Source organism: Heloderma suspectum, chromosome 4 (genome assembly GCF_057233095.1).
Source record: "Heloderma suspectum isolate Gila_16-S chromosome 4, 16-S_ref, whole genome shotgun sequence".
Classification (NCBI taxonomy): Eukaryota; Metazoa; Chordata; class Lepidosauria; order Squamata; family Helodermatidae; genus Heloderma; species Heloderma suspectum.
Window position 1 is genome coordinate 13812955 of NC_139461.1, and position 21187 is coordinate 13834141.

Genomic DNA, 21187 nt, shown 5'->3' on the forward strand with positions numbered 1-21187 from the left:
CGGCAGGTCCATCCTTGCAAGAGGTGGGGGGGCTCCGCTTCTGAGGCAGAGGTTGAGCAATCCCCTAGCCCCTGTGAGCACTGTCTTTATAAGAGGCAGGCCAGAGGAACCCCTGTGATGAGGAGTTCCCATTTACAAAGGAGGGCTTCTCATGAGTAGAGGACTCCTCATGAGTAGGGCCTATGATTAAGAGCAGCAGAGCCCTGGGTGGTGCTCTGGAAGCTCAGGCTACATTAACCTTCCGTTCCAGTCTGGCCATTGTTGGAAAAACGTTACTTTGCCAGTTCCAGTGCCTTGTATCCCTGACCTTGCTTCATGACTGATCCTCTGTGCTGTGGACCTCTAAAGCCCTGCTTGGCTCTGCTCTTGGGGCTTTATTTGTATTGGGATGCTTAGCTACGCTTTGATCTTGGCCTTCAGATTCTTCTCTTGGAACTCTCTGTCTTTACTGGTAACAACACCGTGCTCTCACCCTCGCCTCTTTACTGACTACTCTTGCTTGACCTGCCCTCTTGCTGGACTGATTCAATCATGCTTGACATTTGCCTGTTGACTGACTTGCCCCTTAGTTTGCCCTAATTCTGTGCCTGATCCAGCCATAGCAGGACAGCCTGACAGATTGGTCTGGAGGGGAAATCCAGCCCCCAGACCAATCCATGTTTGACACTCCTGCTTTTAGGACTTGCTCGAAGGCCACTACCAAAAGAACGCTATCCCTGTCAGCTTAGTTGCTTTGACTGCTAAGCACACCTGCATTCTGAGATGCTGAGTCCTTCAAATAGCCTATCATTTAGGGTTTTAAAGATCAGAGACAGCACTTTAAATTTGGCCTGGAAATGCACTGGTAACCAGCACAGCTGGTACGCTACGGTTGTCACATAAACTGATAGACTAGCGCTTACCAATACTCAAGCATCCTCATTGTGTACCAGTTGAAGTTTCTGAACTGTCTCCAACGGCAGCCCTATGTACAGCACACTATAGTAGTCTAGTCTGGATGTCACTAGAGCGTAGATAACTGAGGCGAGGTTTGCCCTCTCCAAATTGGTTCTCAATTGGCATCCCATCCTAATCTGGTAAAAAGCACTCCTGGCCACTTTAGCTTCCCCACTTAGTGCCAAGTCCAAGAAAATTCCCAAATGGTGTACTTAGTCCTTTATGGGGAGTGAACCTCTGTCTAAGACTGGTTGCAAGCCTCCATCCAGATTAGTCAGTATCCCTACCCTCCTAACCATCTTGTCTGGATTAAGTTTCAGGCTGGTCGCCCTCATCCATCCTGAAGCTACCTCCAAACACTGGACAGAAAAATGTGCTTAAAACACTCCCAATATGCTCTTCAATTGCACATTGTAATACTTTAATTGCATTTTATTAAGAAACAGTGGTAATATAACATTTTGGTTGTTTTCTAGTTTGCTGCATTGTAAAACACTGACCCTCAAATTGTGTGTTTTTTGTTTCTTTTTTTGTTTGTTTTTTGTTTTGGTGGTATTTTGAAGGTTATTTTTTTAAAGAAATAATACTTCATTGTTCCATTGTTTATTTTTATTTTGTTTACTGCCTTGGGTGGACTTGGTCCAGGAAGGCAGCTTATAAATATTCAATAAAATAAATGTTTGTAGAAATGCCGGGATTTCTCAGAAGAGGAATTCATGATAATTTTCACCCTGGTCTTCCCTAGAACATGGTATGAAAATCATGGCTTTACAGCCTGGAATCTAGGGATGGACGAAAGTCCCTTACCTGATCCCGAAGCTTGCTTCGCGGTGGGGGGGAGGCACCCCGTCCCTCCCCACCGAAATTCTGGCCGGGGGGGAGGTGCCCCGTCCCTCCCCACTGAAATTCTGGCCGGGGGGAGGCACCCCGTCCCTCTGGCCACGAAACCTCATCTCCTGCCGGGACGCAAATGGTGGCGGCCATAGCCGACGCCGTTTGCGTCCCTGCAGTCAGCCATGATAGGCTACATAAATGTTTATGTAGCCTATCACGGCTGACTTAAAAAAAAAAAAGTGCGTATGCAAATGGCGGCGCCCATGGGCGCCGCCATTTGCGTTCCTTATTTTGGCACGTCTGGTCTACGTAAACATTTACGTAGACTACGTCGAAAATAAGGGCAATGCTATTTGCGTTCCCCTTATTTTCACCGTAGTCTACGTAAATGTTTATGTAGACTACACGTGTCAAAATAAGGAACGCAAATGGCGGCGCCCATGGGCGCCGCCATTTGCATATGCGCTTTTCCCCCCCCCCAAAGTCAGCCGTGATAGGCTACCTAAACATTTACGTAGCCTATCTCTGTGTTTTTAAAAAATCTAGCCGTGATAGGCTATGTAAATCTTTACGTAGCCTATCACGTTTGTTTGTTTGTTTTACTTGGAAATGGCGGTGGTGACAGCCGGTCGGAAGACTGGCCGCCGCCGCACCGCTGCCGCACCGCCACCGGAGCCGCCGCCGCCAGGGACATTCGAGCAAGGTAAGTCCCGTCCTGGGGTGGGGTGGGGGGGCAGACCGTTTCTCCACCAATTTCACCAAGATTCGTGGAGAAATTCTCTGACATCCCTACTGGAATCTACTTCATCCTTTGATTCTCTTCCTGTTCCAATGCTTCCATTGGCCTCCAACCACATAGTAAATTAGAGGGTTCACAGTGCTATTGAAAGAGGTAAGGAGGAAACTGATCAACATGAATGCAGGAGGGAGAGTAAAACAGAAGTAGTCTGTGAAGTAGTAGACGCTGACCGGAATGGCAAAGAAGATGAAGAAAATGAATGTGAGTGGAAGGGTAATCCATATTATTCTTGGCTGATCTTGTTGTGAGTTGCAGCAAATTCTGGTGAACCGTATCAATGTAGAGATGACCATAAGAAGAGTGAGGATAAGAATGTTCCCAGTGCTGATAATCTCGATCATCATGACAGAACTTTCATATAAACCGACATAGTAAAATATAAACATTATTCCAAACAACAGGCCAGTCATGGACCAGATCACAACTGAAGCAATAATAGAAATGTATTTTGGCCGGTCACATCGGTACCAGATTGGAAAGCAGACAGACAGACACCTCTCCACACTGATGGCTGTCATGAAGCACAAGGCTGTTGTATATGCAAAGAGGAAGAGGAAAACCACTGGCATCTTTAATGATAAGGTGCTTGTTGCTAATTTATGATAGTACTCAGTAACAGAAAGGCTAGCAAAAACAAGCAAAAAAGTGAGGGTGCCAAAGTCTGCTACAGCCAAGTTCAGGAAGTAGGTAGTCAAGGGATTATTTGTCTTGATGCGGATGCTGAGAAACCAGATGACAATTCCAGTCTCCAACAGTCCAAATGTGCAAATAAAGATCGTGATGCTCTGGAGGATTGGTTCATTTAACCTTAAAAAGCCATGTACATTGCCATAGAACATAACATCACTGGATTCTCCACTGTTCTCCTCTCCCTTATCCATCAGGGGAAGGTTGCTTTTCCACATCATATTCTTAATGAAATGGCTGATGTTGTTTCATTGCACAATCCTGTTTGCAGAGAAGGGAAGTAAATTAGTGACATCTACTTCACTGGTGTCTCACCCTTCTTCCAAGAACGTTGGGATGGCCAACACAGGGTTATTAATTTTATTCTAACCACAACCCAGCTTGCTGGGACTCATGTACAAAAAGGGTTGCTTTCTCCCATACAAGCCCGCCTGCCAGTATGCTAAGATCGTCTTTGGGGGCCCTTGCCTTCTAAGGTTAGGAAAGTGGGCCTTCTCCGGTGTGGTACCCCACTTTTGGAAGACGGGGAAGAAAAAGAGGCAAGCATCAATCTGGGACTAAAAAATAATAGGGAACATGAATGAAATAGCAAATTGCCCAAGGCATACTGGTAGAAACCTTCCTCAGGGCCATAAGAATTTGAATTACTCAAGTTCCCTTACCTTTTTTTCCCCAACAGGTTTAATCACAACAGTTTACTGGTAAATTAAAGCAAGCAAATCACAACTAAAGGTATTTACACAATAGAGCTGAGTGATACAAACAGCATTAAGAGAAATAAAAGTTGCAAAACACAATTTCCTTTATCGTAGCTGCACTTTAGACCTCTCCAGACTGCTTCTTCCTGCTCTGGTCTCCTGCCTCTGGTCTTATTGGTGCTCTTGCTCTCTTTCTATACCCTCCTCCCTCAAAACCAAAAGTACTTCAACACTGAAGAAATGAAACTTAACTGGGGAAATGAAAATTAAACCAGGGAAATGAAACTACCCCCTCCTAGGGATGGGCGGAGTCCCTACCTGTCATTCCGCAGGGGAATTCGCCCGTGGGGGAGGGCGATCTGTCCCTTCCCCCGGAATCTGTCCAGGCCAGCTCCTCTCCACATCAGTCCTGCAGAGCCGGCCGCCTGCTCTGCATCACTGCCGAATGTTGATACAGCCGGCAGCCACTGCCGTGCTGTATCGCTGTAAGTTAGTCTCCGGATGCAAATGGCGTAGTGGACGCCATTTGTGGCTGTAAAGCTGGTAGATTAGCCTAAATGCAGCCATTTATGGCTGCATTTAGGTTAATCTACCAGCTTTATGGCCGCAAGTAGTGTCCACTACGCCATTTGCACCCCTGTTTTTTGACGTGATATTTGCGTAGCCTACTGCATGAACAGGGATGCAAATGGCAGAGCAGGAGGCTGGCTCTACAGGATTGACGCCGACATGGATCCGACCTAGACGGATTCTGGGGGGAAGTGGAGGTGAGTGCTCAGTTCCGCCACGGACTCTGGGGGGCCGGATTCTTTAGAATCTGGCCTCCTTGAGTCTGTGGCGGAATTCTCTGCCATCCCTACACCCTCCCCCCAAAAAACTCCAGGCCCCTAAGACTGTCCCCTTTTCCCTTTACCTCTTTGGCCTCAAACCTTCACAGGTGCTGTAATATTTTCTTCTTCTTCTCTTCCCCGCCTTTGGATCACTCCCCTAGGAAGCATGCTTGTCACTTACACACATGTCCTTTCTTTTCTCAGACCTTTGAAAACTGTGGTTGAAATTAGTTTTATTCCACTGTGATGACCTTATGGTCATACTGTCTTACTTAGCTGTTTTAATGGTTTGATCCATGGTTTTATTGTTCATTATTTTTGCATGGCTTGTCAGACACCCTGGGGATGCTGAAAGGTACCAATTCTCTATATAGAATAAGTAATAAAAAAGTCTGCAAATTTGGTCAGGCTGAGAAATGGTGATTTGCCCGCAAACTACTGAGCTAGCTTCACAACTGAATTAGGTTGTGGTTCAAGTCCAATCACTCTATGCTGACTGACCATTAACAGTGAGATTACAATTTTAGAGACTTCATTCTTAGATTTTATGGCTGTTCTTTATATATCTTTATTTTTTATGTATTCCTGTGTTGTTTGTTGTTTCATATGGTATTTTTCTCCCAGAGAACATTTGATTGGGCTGATTAAAAAAATACAGCTCAGGACAGTTCACATGCCCTGGGTCACCGTGCAAAGCCCTGGCATAGTTGTGCTATGACTTTGGCACAGTTGTGCGCTGGGGCATGGTTTGAATAAAATGTCTCAAATCTTCCTTTGTGGGGTGGAGCAACAAGGCCCTATGGTGTACAAAACAGAAACAACTGACAGCATCTTGTTTGGGGAGGTGGGGGCATATACAGAAAGTGAGGAAGAGGGCAAGGTCCGTGAAGGAGAGAAGTGAGATATAATGACAGGGCCGGTCCTACCATGTGGCAGAGTGATGCAGTCACCTCAGGCAGCAGGTTTGGGTTCTCTTAGAAGGGCAGCAAATCGTTAGTTATTTACTTTATTATTATTGTATTTCTACTGTCAGAGGTGCTTGTGGGATTTTCTGCCTCATGTATCATAATAATATGCCTGGCTTTGGGTACTATGCACCTGGTCCTCAGTGGTTGGGGGGGGGGTGCCATTTGCTGCTCTGCCTGAGTAATGATAGTGTGAGCACTGATGGCTCCAGGCTTAGGAGAGGGTCAAGCACGGGCCCTTCAGTTGACTCCTCCCTCAGTGAGGCCACCTCCTCATTGCCACCATTGCTGCTGGGCACTGTCACTGATCCTGACCACTGTCCCAGCTCACTCAACCAAATGCTCTAAACTGAGAGAGCGGATGGTGGAGTCGAGTGAATGAATGGAACTGCCATGATTTGCTCACCTAGCCCTCTCCCTCAAATATGTGTTCGTTTTCGATTTGTGCCCATTTCCCTGTTCAGTCTTGTGCTCATTTAAAAAATGTGCACGTTTTAAAATCACCCACACTTTAGTCTATTGGGGAAATTCGCGCACATTTGGGACTGGCTTGCACAACTTGCACATTCAATGGCTGTTTGTTTTGTGCAAGTTTCCCGTTTGCACAGAAGGAACAGCAAGCGCAAATGCGAGTACCAATTGAGGAGAGACAAGCAGGGTGCTGATGTTTGTAGAATCTTGGTGAGCTCAAACGTCACTCGCTCACCCATCCCTAGGAAAGTGAGTTGGTGGGGACAGTGTGGGAGAGGTTTCATCGCTGGACTAGCTCTTTCACCCAAGGAACTGTATTGCCCCTGTATTTGTATTGTGTATTTTAACGGAATGTCTGGTTCTAGCTTGTCTTGTGGTTTTCAGTTATTGTGAACCACTCCATATGGTGCATGGGCACTGGAAGGGCAGGCTAAATATTTCCAAAACAATAAATACTGTTTTGCCCATTGTGCCTGCATTGCCGAGGCTATTTGGAGGTGCCCTACAATTTCCTGGACTATGTTGAGAGCTGCAGGAGGCAGGTTGCATCCCCTGCATTCTTCTCCCTGTCTGAACAAGCATAAGAAGAGCCATGCTGGATCTGACCAAGGGTCCATCCAGCATTCTGTTCACATACTGGCCAACCAGCTGTTGATGGGAAACCCACAAGCAGGACATAAGTACAACAGCACCTCCCTGCCCATGTTCCCCAGCAACTGGTGTACATAGGTTTACTGCCTCTGATACTGGAGGTAGCACATGGCCATCAGGACTAGTATCCATTGATAACTTCTCCTTCAGGAATTGACAGTATGATTTACAGAGGGCTTTGGAGGCAAGAGGCAATGAAGAGGTATTCCATAGTTAAAATAAAACACTGAAAAATCAGGAATATAAGCTGAAAGATTTGTCACCTCTAGAGAACTGTGAATCAGCAGAATTGAAGCTTGTCAAGGTTCTCTGATTTCCACCTTGGAGCTCGTGGCTATATCATATTTATATTTATATTTTTCTCTTTTTGCATGAAAATTCAGGCATAATTCTGTGTGTATTTTCCCAAATGTATGCATCAATTGTGTACATTTTTTAATGTATGTATATTTCCTCACTGATGGAAGCATGCTTGTGCACGTTTTGTTGAACATTTGTTTTTGTGGCATGAATCGCATTCCAAGCATGAAAATGCATGGATTTCAACCACAGATTGTGTCTGGGTCTGCTTTCAGTTCTGGGAGGTGAGAACTGGGGAAGTTCTGTTCAAAATTTAACTGAAACGAATATCTCATACATTCCTAGTCATCTCAGCTTTTTAACGGACCCAACCACTGTGCCTCTAACACTTCTGTGCCTTTCTCCTAACATGGGGAACATTAAAAGGCGAAGTTTTTCCTTGTATGGATATTTAATTTGTGTGTAGGGCTGCTGTTAAAGTCACATGAGGACCAATTTTTCTGAGGTGCCCCCCCCTCTCTCTCTCTCTCACACACACACACACACACTCAATCTTCAAAACCTGGAAATGCCTTTTATAAGGTGTTTGCTGAAGCAACTCTGACTCAGACACACATGAAAAAGATAATAGCTAAAGTCTTTCTATTGTGTAACAAACACGCTACATAAAATAAATGCGTACTATAAAACAGCAGCTTCAGTACAATGTGCTTCTCTGAGAAACAAATATTTAATACCTTTCACTTCCCTCTCTGCAATACTGTGGCAGTGAAAGTAAATCAAATTATGACTCAACACACAGCAGTTCTGTTTCTGTTAGGTCTGGGGAGATGTGCAGCTAGGGTTGGATGTCGGGCCAAAGTCCAGGCACCGCAGCCCAGGGAACTCTCAAATGCTCACCCAGAAAGCGGCAGGTGATAAGGGCATCATGGCACCAGAAACAAACTCTATTTTATTCCTGTAGTTGTAACGGTGCTATGACTGGAATGAGTTTAAAATGCAAAACTGCACATGCACAGAGTGGGGTTTTTTAAAAGCAGGGTTGGCAAACAGTTGTTATAGTGTTTGTTTGTTTGTAACTAATCAAGAATATATTAGGCTGCGGTGGCTTAGTGGTTAAGACGCTGAACTGCAGACAGAAAGGTCGGCAGGACAGCAGTTTGAGACCCGAGTGCCGCGTGACGGAGTGAGCTCCCGTCTTCAGTCCCAGCTCCTGCCAACCTAGCAGTTCGAAAGCAAGAAATTGAAAGTAGATAAATAGGTACAGCTTCGGCGGGAAAGGTAACAGCGCTCCGTGCACCTCGGTGTTCAGTCATGCCGGCCATATGACCACGGAAGCGTCTTCGGACAGCGCTGGCTCTTCGGCTTAGAAACGGGGATGAGCACCGCACCCTAGAGTCGGACACGACTGGTTGGGGACACCTTTACCTTTACCTTTTTATCAAGAATATAGAAGCAGTTGTAAAGCATGGAATGGCAGAGGGGAGAAATTGTCGTTGTGGGCTTCACAACCGAAGTAATACACATGGCCGTCTAAAGGGTGGGGGGCGTAAGACCATTACCTCCAGGGTCTAACATTACCCAGATGCACCACTGGCTCTAGGAGTCCTGACTCAGTTGGGGGGAAAAACATAGAGCAAGAGTGGGCATCCTTCCACCCTAGGGCTGCATGTTACCGTCAGCTTAATTTCAAAAGACCCCTGCAAGCAAGTGCTTCACACCTCTGACAAGAGCAATGTGTCCCTCCCCTGGCTGCCCACTGTGTGGGGAGGCAGGGAAGGGGGTGGCACCATGGCAGAAAGGGAGAGTAAGGCGATGGGCCCTCCCATTTCTGGTTCTGGCCCCGCCCACCACTGGCGCCAATGGTGTATGGCCCCCAGGGAAAAAAGAAGTTTCCCCACCTCTGGCATAGAGCTTTTCCCTTGCTGCATTAGATAGTGCAGTTGCCAACTTTTTCAACAAGGCCCTCTCGATGAGCCTTTTAGCAGCCGTTTGCTGTGAAGATGTGAGAACAGCAGACAGTACTGATGATCTCCATGCCATGAAAAGCTTGACCTGTTAAAAGCACAAAAAAGAGACACCAGGTTCTCTTCTGATCAGTTGGAAAATGTAGTATTAAGGGTAGATCATCAGAGAGCCAGTGTGGTGTAGTGGCTAGAGTGCTGGACTGGGAGTCGGGAGATCCGGGTTCTAGTCCCCACTCGGCCATGGAAGCTCACTGGGTGACTTTGGGCCAGTCATAGACTCTCAGCCCAACCCACCTCACAGGGTTGTTGTTGTGAGGATAAAATGGAGGAAGGAGGAGGATCATGTACGCTGCCTTGAGTTTCTTGGAGGAAAAAAGGCGGGATATAAATGAAATAAATAAATAAATAAATAAGGTTGAGGTCCTTATCCTGCCACTATCAATGATGTTATTCGTTGGGATGTGGGGGAAGGTATTTTCTCTTGTAGTAGCGTGGGCATGGAACTCCATACCCAGAGAGATCTATTTGCTACCTCCTCAATGGTTTTTAAATACAAGTTTCTGGCATTCTTTTTCATTTCTGGGCTAGCTCAGCATTTCTGGGGATGCTGGGAGTTGTAGTCCAACCCATCTGGAGTGCACCAGGGGTAGAATCCAGTGTTAGTCCTACATAGAGTAGATCAATTGAAATGAATGGGACTAACTTAAGTCTAGTTCATTTCAATGGGTCTACTCTATGTAGGACTAACACTTTCCAGGTTGGGAAAGACTGGCCTAGCTAGTTTATTATTTAATATCCCCTCGGCTTTTTTTTTTTTTTTTTTAAATCCACTGTGCTTGCTTTGCTGTTGCTGGTGTGTGTCAATATAATTGATTTATATTTTGTGACATGAGCTGCCTTGGGATTTCTGAAAACGGAACACAACTTTGGGATATCAATATTTAAAATAAATAAAATGGCTGAGATCTGAAGGACACATAGGCATCCCTAAGCATATTTATTTTGAAGTCAATCCCATTAAAATCTTTGGGATTTACCTCTGAGTAAACATTTTTAGGATCACACTGATGGAGTTTTCTTTACTTGGCCCACACAATACAAATTCTGGCCCAATACCAACTGCTTGCTACCTGTGTGACTGATTCCCAAAATTCAGACATCACAAAAGTGTCATCAATACGGCAGAATATTCCCAAATACTGATGGTATCTGGGCAAGAAATTAGGAGCAAAAGGCAAAGAACACAAGTAAGGAAGCCATCCTTCCAACCATTCTTCTGCTTTTAACACCAGCAGGCAATAAACATTTCCTCATGGTATGAAAACTTTTACCAGCTGATTCCTGCACACTAAGTCACTTTTACAGATACAAACGATGAGTCTGGTTGCTCTCCATCCCCCTGATCAGTTGGCATTGGCAACGCCAGATAGAAGAGTGGCCAAGAAAGGATATCATAGTAATAATAACTGTAGCACTACTGAAGTCTTTTGCCACCTTGGAAGATTTCGCCCACCCTCCTATAGAACAGGGGTGGGGAACATGTGATCCTCCAGGTGTTGTTGGACTGCAACTCCCATCAGCCCCAGACAGCACATCTAATAGTGAGAGATGATGGGAATCACAGCCCAACAACATCACAGCCCAGCAACATTCCCCATTACTGCCATAGCACATAAGACCATAACAACATAAGAAGACCCTGCTGGATCAGACCAAGGGTCCATCTAGTCCAGCATTCTGTTCACACAGTGGCCAACCAGCTGTCGACCAGGAACCCACAAGCAGGGCGTGAGCGCAACAGCACCCTCCTGGTTGTGTTTCCCAATAATTGGTATACAGAGGCATACTTTTCATTTTTGTCAGTGGGCTTGAAACGATTGCAGGCTAACAGAGGACCACCACCACCCCAGCGACTGGTGAGCATAGGCATACTGCCTCTGATATTGGAGGTGGCCATCAGGACAAGTAGCCATTGATCCATGAATTTCTCCAATCCCCTTTTAAAGTCGTCCAAATTGGTGGCCATCACTACATCTTGTGGAAGTAAATTCCACAGTTTGACTCTGCGCTGTGTGAGGAAGCCCTTCCTTTGATCCGTCCTGAATCTCCCACCAATCAGCTTCATGGGATGACCCCGGGTTCTAGTACTACGAGACAGGGAGAAAAATATCTCCCTATTCACACCATGCATAATTTTGTACTCCTCTATCATGTCTTGCCTCGCTCGCCTTTTTTGTAAGCTAAACAGCCCCAGATCCTCACAAGCAGTCTTAAACAATGGGTCTGGAATAAATACTAACCTTTCAGTGGTCTTCTGGCATTCTGCCGCAAAAAGAAAGCATTTTCTTACTCCCACCATAGGCAGTCTGTTTTCTCAGCTGTGAATGCATGCTGTGATTTCATTCCAGCCATCAGACTCTGCAATCTTTCCCTGCTGACTTTGAGTCAAAAAGGCAGTCTGATCACAGGCTTCGCAGCCTCGTTGTTCAGCCTCCGGAAATTATAGAAAGAAAAACAGGAGTGAATATCTTAAGTAGCTTAGAAATTCTTCCCTCCCTTTGCAGAAAGGGAAGGGATTGGATGAGCTTTCATTACTATTCAAAGTTTGTTGACTTTCCTCCAAATTCTCTTCCCGTTGCAGCACAGCTTCTCCTCACTAGTGGAAGGAGGTGGGGCTGGCTTTTCCGAGCTTCCATTTCTCACAGGAGAACAGAGGAGAAGCTGTACATAAACGAAACCAGGCTTTCTACTCCACTGGGGAGAGATCTTACCCTTGAGTTTCTGGGTTGATCTTCTGCTTCTAACCTATCACATCTGACTAGGTCAAATGTCTAATGGGTTTGCAATACAATACAGGAAATAAAATTGCAACGCGATAGTGGCAAATCAGAATGTACATTTGTGTTTTATCAGTTTCACAGCTGGGAGGGAACTCTTGCATTTCCTTGTTGCTACAGTGCATGTGAGTGTGATAATGAGAAGTGAAAAGAGGGAATGGGTTCAAGTTACAGGAAGCCAGATTCTGGGTCAGGAAAACTTCCTGACTGTTAGAGCAATATGGCAATGGAACCAATTACCTAGGGAGGTGGTGGGCTCTCCCACGCTGGAGGCATCCAAGACGAGGCTGGACAGCCATCTGTTGGGGATGCTCTGACTTGGATTCCTGCATTGAGCAGGGGGTTGGGCTTGATGGCCTTGTAGGTCCCTTCCAACCCTACTATTCTATGATTCTATGAATGGGATAAATGCACAACTCCACATAACCAAGGTGCACCTTGGGGAACTCCTTTAGAGTTCTCCAAGGTTCTGACTGAAACCTGGAGCGGATTCAGTGCCCTGCTGACATCAGAGCCACCAGCAGCCTCCACTGAAACCTCATCTTTAAAAAACAAGCACAAAACTGGCATGGCCCTTGGGTGTGGCAAATACATGCAGGAGCTGAGCTTCCCTGCTCATTTTGCAGTCCACTCCTAGGCTCTACTCTCCATGCAACACAGAAGAAGCTTCTTCATTATCGCTGTACATGAGAAAAAGCATGAACTTTTGAAGAGCCACATGCCACACTGCCTTGGTTCCAAGGCCTACGGGAAGAGAGAGAGGGAGAGGGAACAGCCCTACAGACGTGTCCAGGAGGAAAGAGGAACTAAAACTTTAGGCTGTCTTAAATTTTTAAGGGTGCAATCCTACGCATGTTTAGACAGAAAAAAGCCTTATAACTTCCCTGCTGGTTGGGGCATGCTGGGAGTTGGAGGACTTTTTCTTTTTCTTTTTGTCTAAACATGCATAGGATTATGTCCTAAGTATACCATACTGGGCTAGGTGGCAGTGGTGCAGGTAGGAGGTTTTCGACTTAATGGTCTTATGGGGGCCTCCTTTAGATGGCCATGGGTATTACTTCTGTTGTGAAGCTCACCACTAACATTTCTCTTCTCCCACTCCAGCCATCTTCCCTACTTCCTGGTGTAGGGAGTGGGTGTTTTGCCAGAATCTTGGGCCTGGAAGCCTTTGCTTTCCCCTTTTTAGGCCTTACACAGAAGGCATGATAACATTAGTAAAGGAGGCCTCAAAAGGATCTGGTTAAAGGGGTGATAGAAATCAATTAGCAGTGCCAAATTACATCCTGGAGAACAAGGCTCCAAAGCAATATTATGGACAGACACCCGCCAACCCCCCGGCTTAATAGAGGCCAGACTTACGGGCCCTGGGGCCCAGATCAGCCCACCTGAATGTAAGCCCAAACAAGATAGGTCTGAAGGACAGGCCACAGAGGCATGAACTGCCTGGGGGGAAAAGGCCCAATGCAGGATATAGCATGGCCTGTGTGCAACCCACTAGTATATTTTTCTTTAAGAATTCTGGGTGGGAATATTCTTGCACATGCTCAGTAAAGGTGGGCAAAAGGGCCTGTAAAAAAAAGCAGCTTGAAAATCCCCTTCAGTCCACCAGTGCTCAAAACCAAAGGCCTCAAGGCCAGGAATATTCTGACCTCTCCCCAACCACTAGAAGTAGGCCTGGTGCTAGGCTGAGCTGCCTTAAATAGGCAAAGCCCACCTCCCTTTCAGCCTGTCTGCGAACATTGCCCCTACTGGATTTTTTTTTTTTTTTTTGCTGGGGGGGCGGAGGGGGAGAAGGTATCTATCAACATCAGGATGCAGAGATAAAATATAGGCAAGGCAAGGTGGTTTGTTTTCAAATTGGACAGTTCTTCAGAAGTCTCCCACTGCAAAATACAATCAGTTCTTGTGTAGCGTCCTCTGTGTGTTATCTGCCAAAGTGCTTTATCTTTGGGGTTCAGAGAAAATTATTAAGCAAGTTCCTTTTCATGTGTGGATGTTATCATTTCCAATACAATAAACTGTGCATCCGGACAAGAGACATGCACAGTCAGAGAGAGAAACTAGATTCTGCAAGAAACTCTAACTTTCTGGAGCCAGGGGTGGGGGGTGGGTGGGAGAGTCTGACAGACTCCTGGACCCAGTCAGGTGACCATGCCATACCTAGGAAGGATTGCCATATGAGGGGAAACTGGGTGTGCCATAGCCCCGATTCTCTTTGGGACCTCATAGCTTGTATTTAAAGAATACAAATCATACACATGAAATGTTTCCAGACATTTAACATTACATGTCGTTTGGCGCTCCATGGATCCCGTTCATGCAATGATCTTTGGCTGCCTACCAAATCCACCCAGTTGCTCAAAGTACACATGACATGTGTAAACTGCCTGATTGCTCAGTGCCTAATATCAGTTTTAAAACATATGAAGGTGTGTCAGGGTGCTCACCTAACTGGATCTTTCTCTAACCAACCCTGCACAGAGAAGAGGGACAAGCTAACGTAGATCCTCTATTCCCAACTGCCTAGGATGAAAATCCCGTATGCGTTGCTGCAGATCCAGTGTCATTGCCAGTATCTGACAGATGAATGTCATCTGCCCTATACTGTTCAAATACGTGAGTGGCGGCAGGCAGGACAGCTCCCCAGCTAAGGCAGTAGGAGGGCCAGCACTGTGTTAAAGGGACAATATAATAAATCGATTAGCAGTGTCAAATGACATTCTGGAGAATCAGGCTATTAAGGATAGAACCTATACACACACAGAGGTCTAACAGGGGTCGCCTCAGAGACTGTAGGGCCCAGATCAGTCTAGGGTAGCCCAACAAGGTAAGACCCAAGTGCAGAAGGCCACAAAGGCCCCATGGAAGAGGGACAACCCAGGCTGTTGCATGTGGGGTTAAAACTGGGCCCCACAAAAGAAAGGCCCTGGCCTGGGCTGCAGCATGGATTATGAGGGTGGCGTGGCCTATGTGGAGACTATGCAGCCTATATGGTAGCAAAATAATGCCTCGCGAAGGAGAGGCCCAAGACTGGGGCATAAAGCAGCCTGCACGGGTAGCGCAGCCTATGCAGACGCCAAAATCAGGCCTCAGTACGAAAAGGTCCAAGAAAGCGCTGCATGTGGCCTATGCAGGGGCAAAATTAAGTCCAGAAAGGCACAGGTCCCAATGGGCTGTAGCAGAGTCCCGTCCCTGTGGTGGCCAAAACAGCGTGTAAAAAACAGCTGGAAAATCCCCCTCCCATGCTCCAAACTGAAAGCCTTAAGGCCAGCCGTGCTCCAATGTCTTCTCTCTCTCCCCAGCCACTTGCATGGACATAGGCCTGGTGTAAGGCGGAATTGTCTTACATAGGAAAAGGCCCACTCGTAGATCTGTGGGCCAGATTTGCCCTGTGAGGCCTCCCCATCTGGTCCACCAAAGTCCTGGTGGAGGACCCCCCTCCCGAAACCAACCAATTTGGCGATGGGGGAAAAGATGAGGTCATCTGTTTTCTGTCTGCGAGTGGGGAGAAAAGGGCAATGAGAAAATGGAGCAATCTGGGATTGCTGAAGAGACCCAGTCTCTTCCTCCATGGCCTAATCAGTTGCATGTCTCTCTGTGCACAGGGAAAGAGGGTTCCCCTCTTCCTGTGCAAGAGAGAGAACAGCGAAGCAATCGTGCCAGGCAGCAAGAAACCAGGTCTCTTCCTGCAAGGCCACATTGCTCTGGACTGGTAGGTATATATGGTGTGTGTGTGTGTGCCTCTGCGTGTGCCTGTGTGTGAATGGGGTGTGTGTGTGTGTGTGTGTGTGTGTGTGAGAGAGAGAGAGAGATGCATATGTATTGTGACAGAAATCTCTTAGCCTCTGTGCCTCCATTTTGTTCTGTCATTTCAGCTGATTGTGTCTTAATAATGAACGTAAAGCTGCTTAACCCTTTCTTCAACTGTTGAAATGACTAAAGGTAACTGAAAGCAGACAACCGCAAACACAAGTTGTCTAAAATAAATCTGTGGCTAAGCATGTCTCTTCTGGCTGAAAAATGATTTCTATAAGTTCCCTTTTTCATTATATTGCATTGCAAGGCAAGCGTAAGTTGACTGTTAGCACCCCCAAGGGGAAAGGCTAGCTGATGCTTCTGCACATGCTTGACATGTTTCAATCTTGAAGACCAATCACATTAGAGAGGAATGTCCTGTCCATGTATATTTTCATGTGCGTATAAAACTTTGTGTAAGCTAATTGTTCAGGGTCCAGTCTTGAGCTATTCTTGACTGTACCACACCTTGGTGTTTGCTTTGAATAAAGCATCCAACTGCGGTCTCTGGTCAGTGGCTGGGAAGGAAGAAGCAGGAGGCTTAAATTCTGCAACAGTATGAAGGGTGTGTGTGTGTGTGTGTGAGAGAGAGAGAGAGAGAGAGAGAGAGAGAACGATTTCTGTGTGTGCGCGTGCGCGCGTGTATGTGTGAATGGGGTGTGTGTAGGGATGTGGGGGGTGTATGAATGGTCTGTGTCTGACTGAGAGAGTAAGAGTTGCCCTACCCACTTCAAGACCTTTTTGCTCAGGGCCAAAAAAGAAATGTAATCCACCCCGATGTAGAAGATGCACAGGAGAAAGTGATAATCTTGCTTGTTCAGGGATCAGCAGTACTCAGACACGCAGGAGCAAGGCCGGCACCAGGGACAAAGGGAGCAGCTGGGCAATTCGCTTTTTATTTCCCCTCCCCCTGTAAAATATTTTTTCCCTAAGGCGACAGGCAGGTAGCACTCAGCCAGCACTGTGACAAGAACCATTCTGGGGAAAGGAAGATGGTGGAGGCTGCAGCCCCACCCAGCACCTCTCTTCATGGTGCTGGGCTGAGCTGTGCCACACCGCCATCCTACTGAACATGTATATAAAAGCAAAGCAGAAGAAGACATGCCAGCAATTAGCATGAGGCTCAGTGCTTGATGGCTTGCATTTGTCCCACGAGGTTATAAGTAGGGATGGGTGAACTCACCCCTCTCCATGCTGTGCCCTGCTCACCGGACCCCCTGGCCCCTCAACCTAACTCACTGGGCATGGCAAGCTGCCGGGTAGTCCGTGGGTACCCCGCGAGGAGCCTGTGGTGTCCCACTCTACCTGCAAGCTGCCATTCTGTACAAAATGGCAGCTCAGCCTTTTCCATAAAGGCCGATTTGGCATAAATGGTTTGGGACTTTGTTTGAGCTACCCATTGTTATAGTTCAGTACTTAGGGAGCATTTAGCTGCCGTTTAACACCTATAGCAGATTAAATACTTCTAAACAAAGTGTACACCTTGGATTGTTTCATGGGTTACAATCTAGGTTTTGTACTAACAAGAATTAGTACAGGAAAGTCTTTTTTTGACCCATGTTTTATTTTTTATTAAATTATGCTTATAACATTAGATTATATTGTGCATATAATGACACATAAACATTTCTTGTTGTTAAACAGAGCTTAGCTAAAGATCCTTAGATTTTAATAGCTTGAAAAAAAATTCTTGACCATTTCTTGTTCTTAGACTTCTAGTCTTAACACCTTAAAAAGGAGATATCTCCTTCTAAGTACCAAGGTCCCTATTCAATACTGAATAGGCTATTGAGCTGAAAGACTTGGTGAGCTTCTAAGGAGAAGCTCCCACATTCTAAAAACAGCAATATTTATGCCCTTTTTGTGTAGAAATTACGTCATCACTAATATTATCAACTGCCCCATAAATTAGGGCTCACAGTCTGAATTATCTCATTATTAAACATTCTTAAAAAATAGTACATAAAAGGCCTACATGTCCACCTTTTAGGACAGATAAGATCAATTTTGAATTATACCTTTGAGAAGATAACTCCTTACTCAAAATTGGCCAATTAAACTTAATTCTATAAATTTTTCTAGACATCTGTATATCAAGCTTTTTGATGTGTACACCTTACACAATATTTTTTGCTCATTAATTGATAAGCAAGAACTTTCAGTATACTTTTGATCTGGAATAATGCAGTCCCATAGCTGTTCATTCCTCAAATAGCTTTTTGGCCATTGACAAGGCTTTAAATCCGCATTTTCTCCTTGGATATCATCCAAGTAATCTTGATCATTATTTTTATGCCATTTACCCAGAATTCATTATGAACTTGCTTGTGAACCTGTGTTGTCTTCTCTTTAATACAGCTACTACTTCTTACTTATTTATGTCTTCCAATTCTTAATTATTTATCATTAATATTTTAACATTTGCATTTCATAATAATCTTATATTGTTTTATGAGGGGTGGATTAAAATTTTTTCAATAGTCTTCCCAGCATGCCAATAAATCAAAATCAGCTGTTTCCTAAAATCCAGGAGACGTCGACTGCAGAGTTTGTTTGGCAGCCTGTGGCTTCCAACATGAGCGGGAACAAAAAGCTGTTGGGACCTGACTTCCCAGAGATGAAGATTAGAGACCTCTATTGCAAAATGTGGGAAGTCAGATTTTTTGAAAGATAACTGAGTTTTGGTTTGCACTTTGCAGAATGGTTTGAAAGTGTGAAATTAGGCAAGTGCTCATTAAAATGTGAATCAAACTAATTCCTACCCCATCCCTACTTGAAACATGCAAATATCACTGGACCAAAGCCTTTGGTCCAGCACTTACTCGCAGTTCGCCACAGCTTTCAGTTCTTTCATGTCTTTTCAGCTCCAGACATTACTGAGGCAGATGTGTGCATTGATTGTATGTAGGGATGGTGCGGGCTCCCGTCTCAGTCCAGGATTCTGGTGAACCGCCTGCACCCTCGCCCCCCAAACCGCTCTCACCAAGTCCTGCCCCTGCTTGACCCCACACACACACACACACACACGCCAAGCCGCCTGCATATATGGGCAATTCACGGTGCCATTTTGTGTATAAGTCTATGTGCGCAGCATTGCGATCACCATGTTTTTCAAAACGTGGCAATCACGGCAGAACAGACGGGGCCCGAGTAACAGTGGGCAGCTTGGCGAGTGGGCATGGGGCTCGAGCGTGGGTCTGGGGATGAGTGAGCTGGGGCAGGACCTGGAGAACCCAGATGGGGGTGGGTCCATCCATAATTGTATGCACACATGTGTCAAGTTTCATTAGTGTGGTTTGCTGTCTTATAGTTGCAGGATCAGGTGGAAAGCTCTACACACTTGCCAGCTGAGAATAACAGTTTGTGCTTCTTATGAAGCACAAACTCTGGCCCCCAAAATCATATGCCACAGTAACATCAGAAACCTTTAAGGAACCACACAGGCCTGTTTGGTGATTTTGCTGCCACAGTTGTTCACAGCTACTCATCTGAAATAACTAAGGCCCCGTGATCCTGCCATAACTTGAGTGACTAGCAAACCACAAACTTAAACCAGCACACACATGCCAGTTCTGTACTGTGTGTATCCACATCCATACTATTGCAGTTTGGGCTATTTAACTTCAAAAGCAGCAACATTCTCCATGTAAGGAGAACACTTTTCTCCTTCTCTCAGACTACTAGAACCTGGGGTCATCCATTTAAGCTGAATGTGGGAGATTCAGGACAGACAAAAGCATATACTGTAGTTAAGCAATGGAATTCATACCACACAGTGTAGTGATGTACGGATTCCCCACTGTCCGTTCCAGTGGGGAATCCGTGGGGGGGAGGTGATCTGTTCCTCTCCCCCCAGAATCCTCTGGAGCGCCTCCACCCCGCGAGGATTCCGGGGGGGGGAGCCTGGCTTGGGGGCCGCTTACCTTGTCCCCTGCCAGCCAGAGCCATTCGCTTCCTCCCTGCCGATCGCCATTCCTTAAAAATAAAAAAAGGCAATTGGCAGGATGTGCCCATAGACTTATACACAAAATAGAGCTGTGAATCTTGCATATAAGCCTATTGTCCATAGGCTTATATGCAAGATTCACGGCTCTATTTGCAGGGAGGAGGCGAACAGCTCTGGCCAGCAAGAAGCAGCTGAGTGCTGTTCCGCCTCCAATCCTCCTGAAGCAAAGGTAAGTGGTGCTGATCCGCCACAGATTCCTAGGCCAGATTCAAAAGAATCCAGCCTCATTTGAATCCATGGCAGATTTCTCCAACATCCCTATGGCCACCAACATACATGGCTTTAAAGCCAACTTACATGGCTTTAAAGGGAGATTAAACAAATTCATAGGGGATAAGAATATCTATGGGTACTAGTCATGATAGCTATATATAATAGGGATGTATACAATTTTGTTTTTGCCTGCAAAACATATAAGCACCCCCTGTTCACAATGCCTCTCCTAAATGTACCCAAATTTCCTAAATTTATACAAATATCATAATTTGCAAAAAAATTTCCCATCAACTGAATCACCTTTACTTGATGGATGACATTTATGTAAGTTTAGGAACTGTGCATAAATTAAGGAATTTGCATACATTTAGGAATTTGCACAGATCGAACAGTTGCGCAAAATTCACAGTCGACCATTGCTCAGTTTGCACATTTTCCCCAATTGCACAGAGCAAGCAGAGACTGCAAATTAGGGATGGATGAAAGTCCCTTACCTGATCCCGCAGCTTGCTTCGCGGTGGGGGGGAGGCACTGATTGATGATTCTGTGAGTATAAACGAACAAAGTATGTCAATTCCACACTCAGTGCCTAGGGTTGGATACAGTCATGCTTAGAGTAAATCCATTGAAATCAATGGAACCAGTAAGTTATGACTAACTGAAATACTCCAAGCATGAGTAAGGGTGCAATCCCATGCATGTTGTGGCAGAAAAAAGTACTACAACTCCATGGCTGGTTGGGGCATGCTGGCAGTTTTAAGATGCTTTTTCTGTCTAAACAAGCATAGGTTTGCACCCTAAGTAAGTCTGCATCCGATTCCTAGTGTGGAAACACCCTGACTAATGATTGCCTCTATGCAACCAGCCAAGCAAGTTTTTGTAGACTGGAGGAGAGTTGTTTCTCTCCACCCCCACTTCAGACTCTTGATATATTATAAGCAACCCATATTCACATATGTGGATTAAGCAATCTAGTCATCTTTGTGGACCTTTAAAAAAACTTTTTGCTCCCCGTCCCTCTGGCTGAAATTCTGGCCGGGGGGGTGGTGCCCCATCCCTCCGGCCGCGAAACCTCTTCTCCTGCCGGGACGCAAATGGCGGCGGCTGTAGCCGCCACCGTTTGCGTCCCTGCAGTCAGCTGTGATAGGCTATGTAAATGTTATTTGCATTGCCCTTATTTTTGCCGTAAATGCTA

The 21187-nt window shown here is 45.7% G+C and overlaps 1 protein-coding gene across 3 annotated transcripts; it reads right to left on the bottom strand.

The window, feature by feature from the left end:
- Window positions 1–2505: 2505 nt before the first annotated feature.
- LOC146346543 (mas-related G-protein coupled receptor member H-like) lies at window positions 2506–11960 on the bottom strand. Of its 3 annotated transcripts, none has more exons than XM_084848708.1 (3): window positions 11910–11954; window positions 11439–11629; window positions 2506–3517 (listed from the first exon to the last, which is right to left on the bottom strand). In XM_084848708.1, exon 3 carries the CDS (start codon window positions 3475–3477, stop codon window positions 2575–2577), a length of 903 nt encoding a protein of 300 aa, XP_084704834.1. In that variant the 5' UTR covers window positions 3478–3517; window positions 11439–11629; window positions 11910–11954; the 3' UTR covers window positions 2506–2574. The 3 variants fall into 3 exon arrangements, with proteins under 3 accessions (XP_084704834.1, XP_084704832.1, XP_084704833.1); XM_084848706.1 differs by adding an exon at window positions 9073–9226 and having other exon boundaries at window positions 11439–11954; XM_084848707.1 differs by having other exon boundaries at window positions 11439–11960.
- Window positions 11961–21187: the final 9227 nt, after the last annotated feature.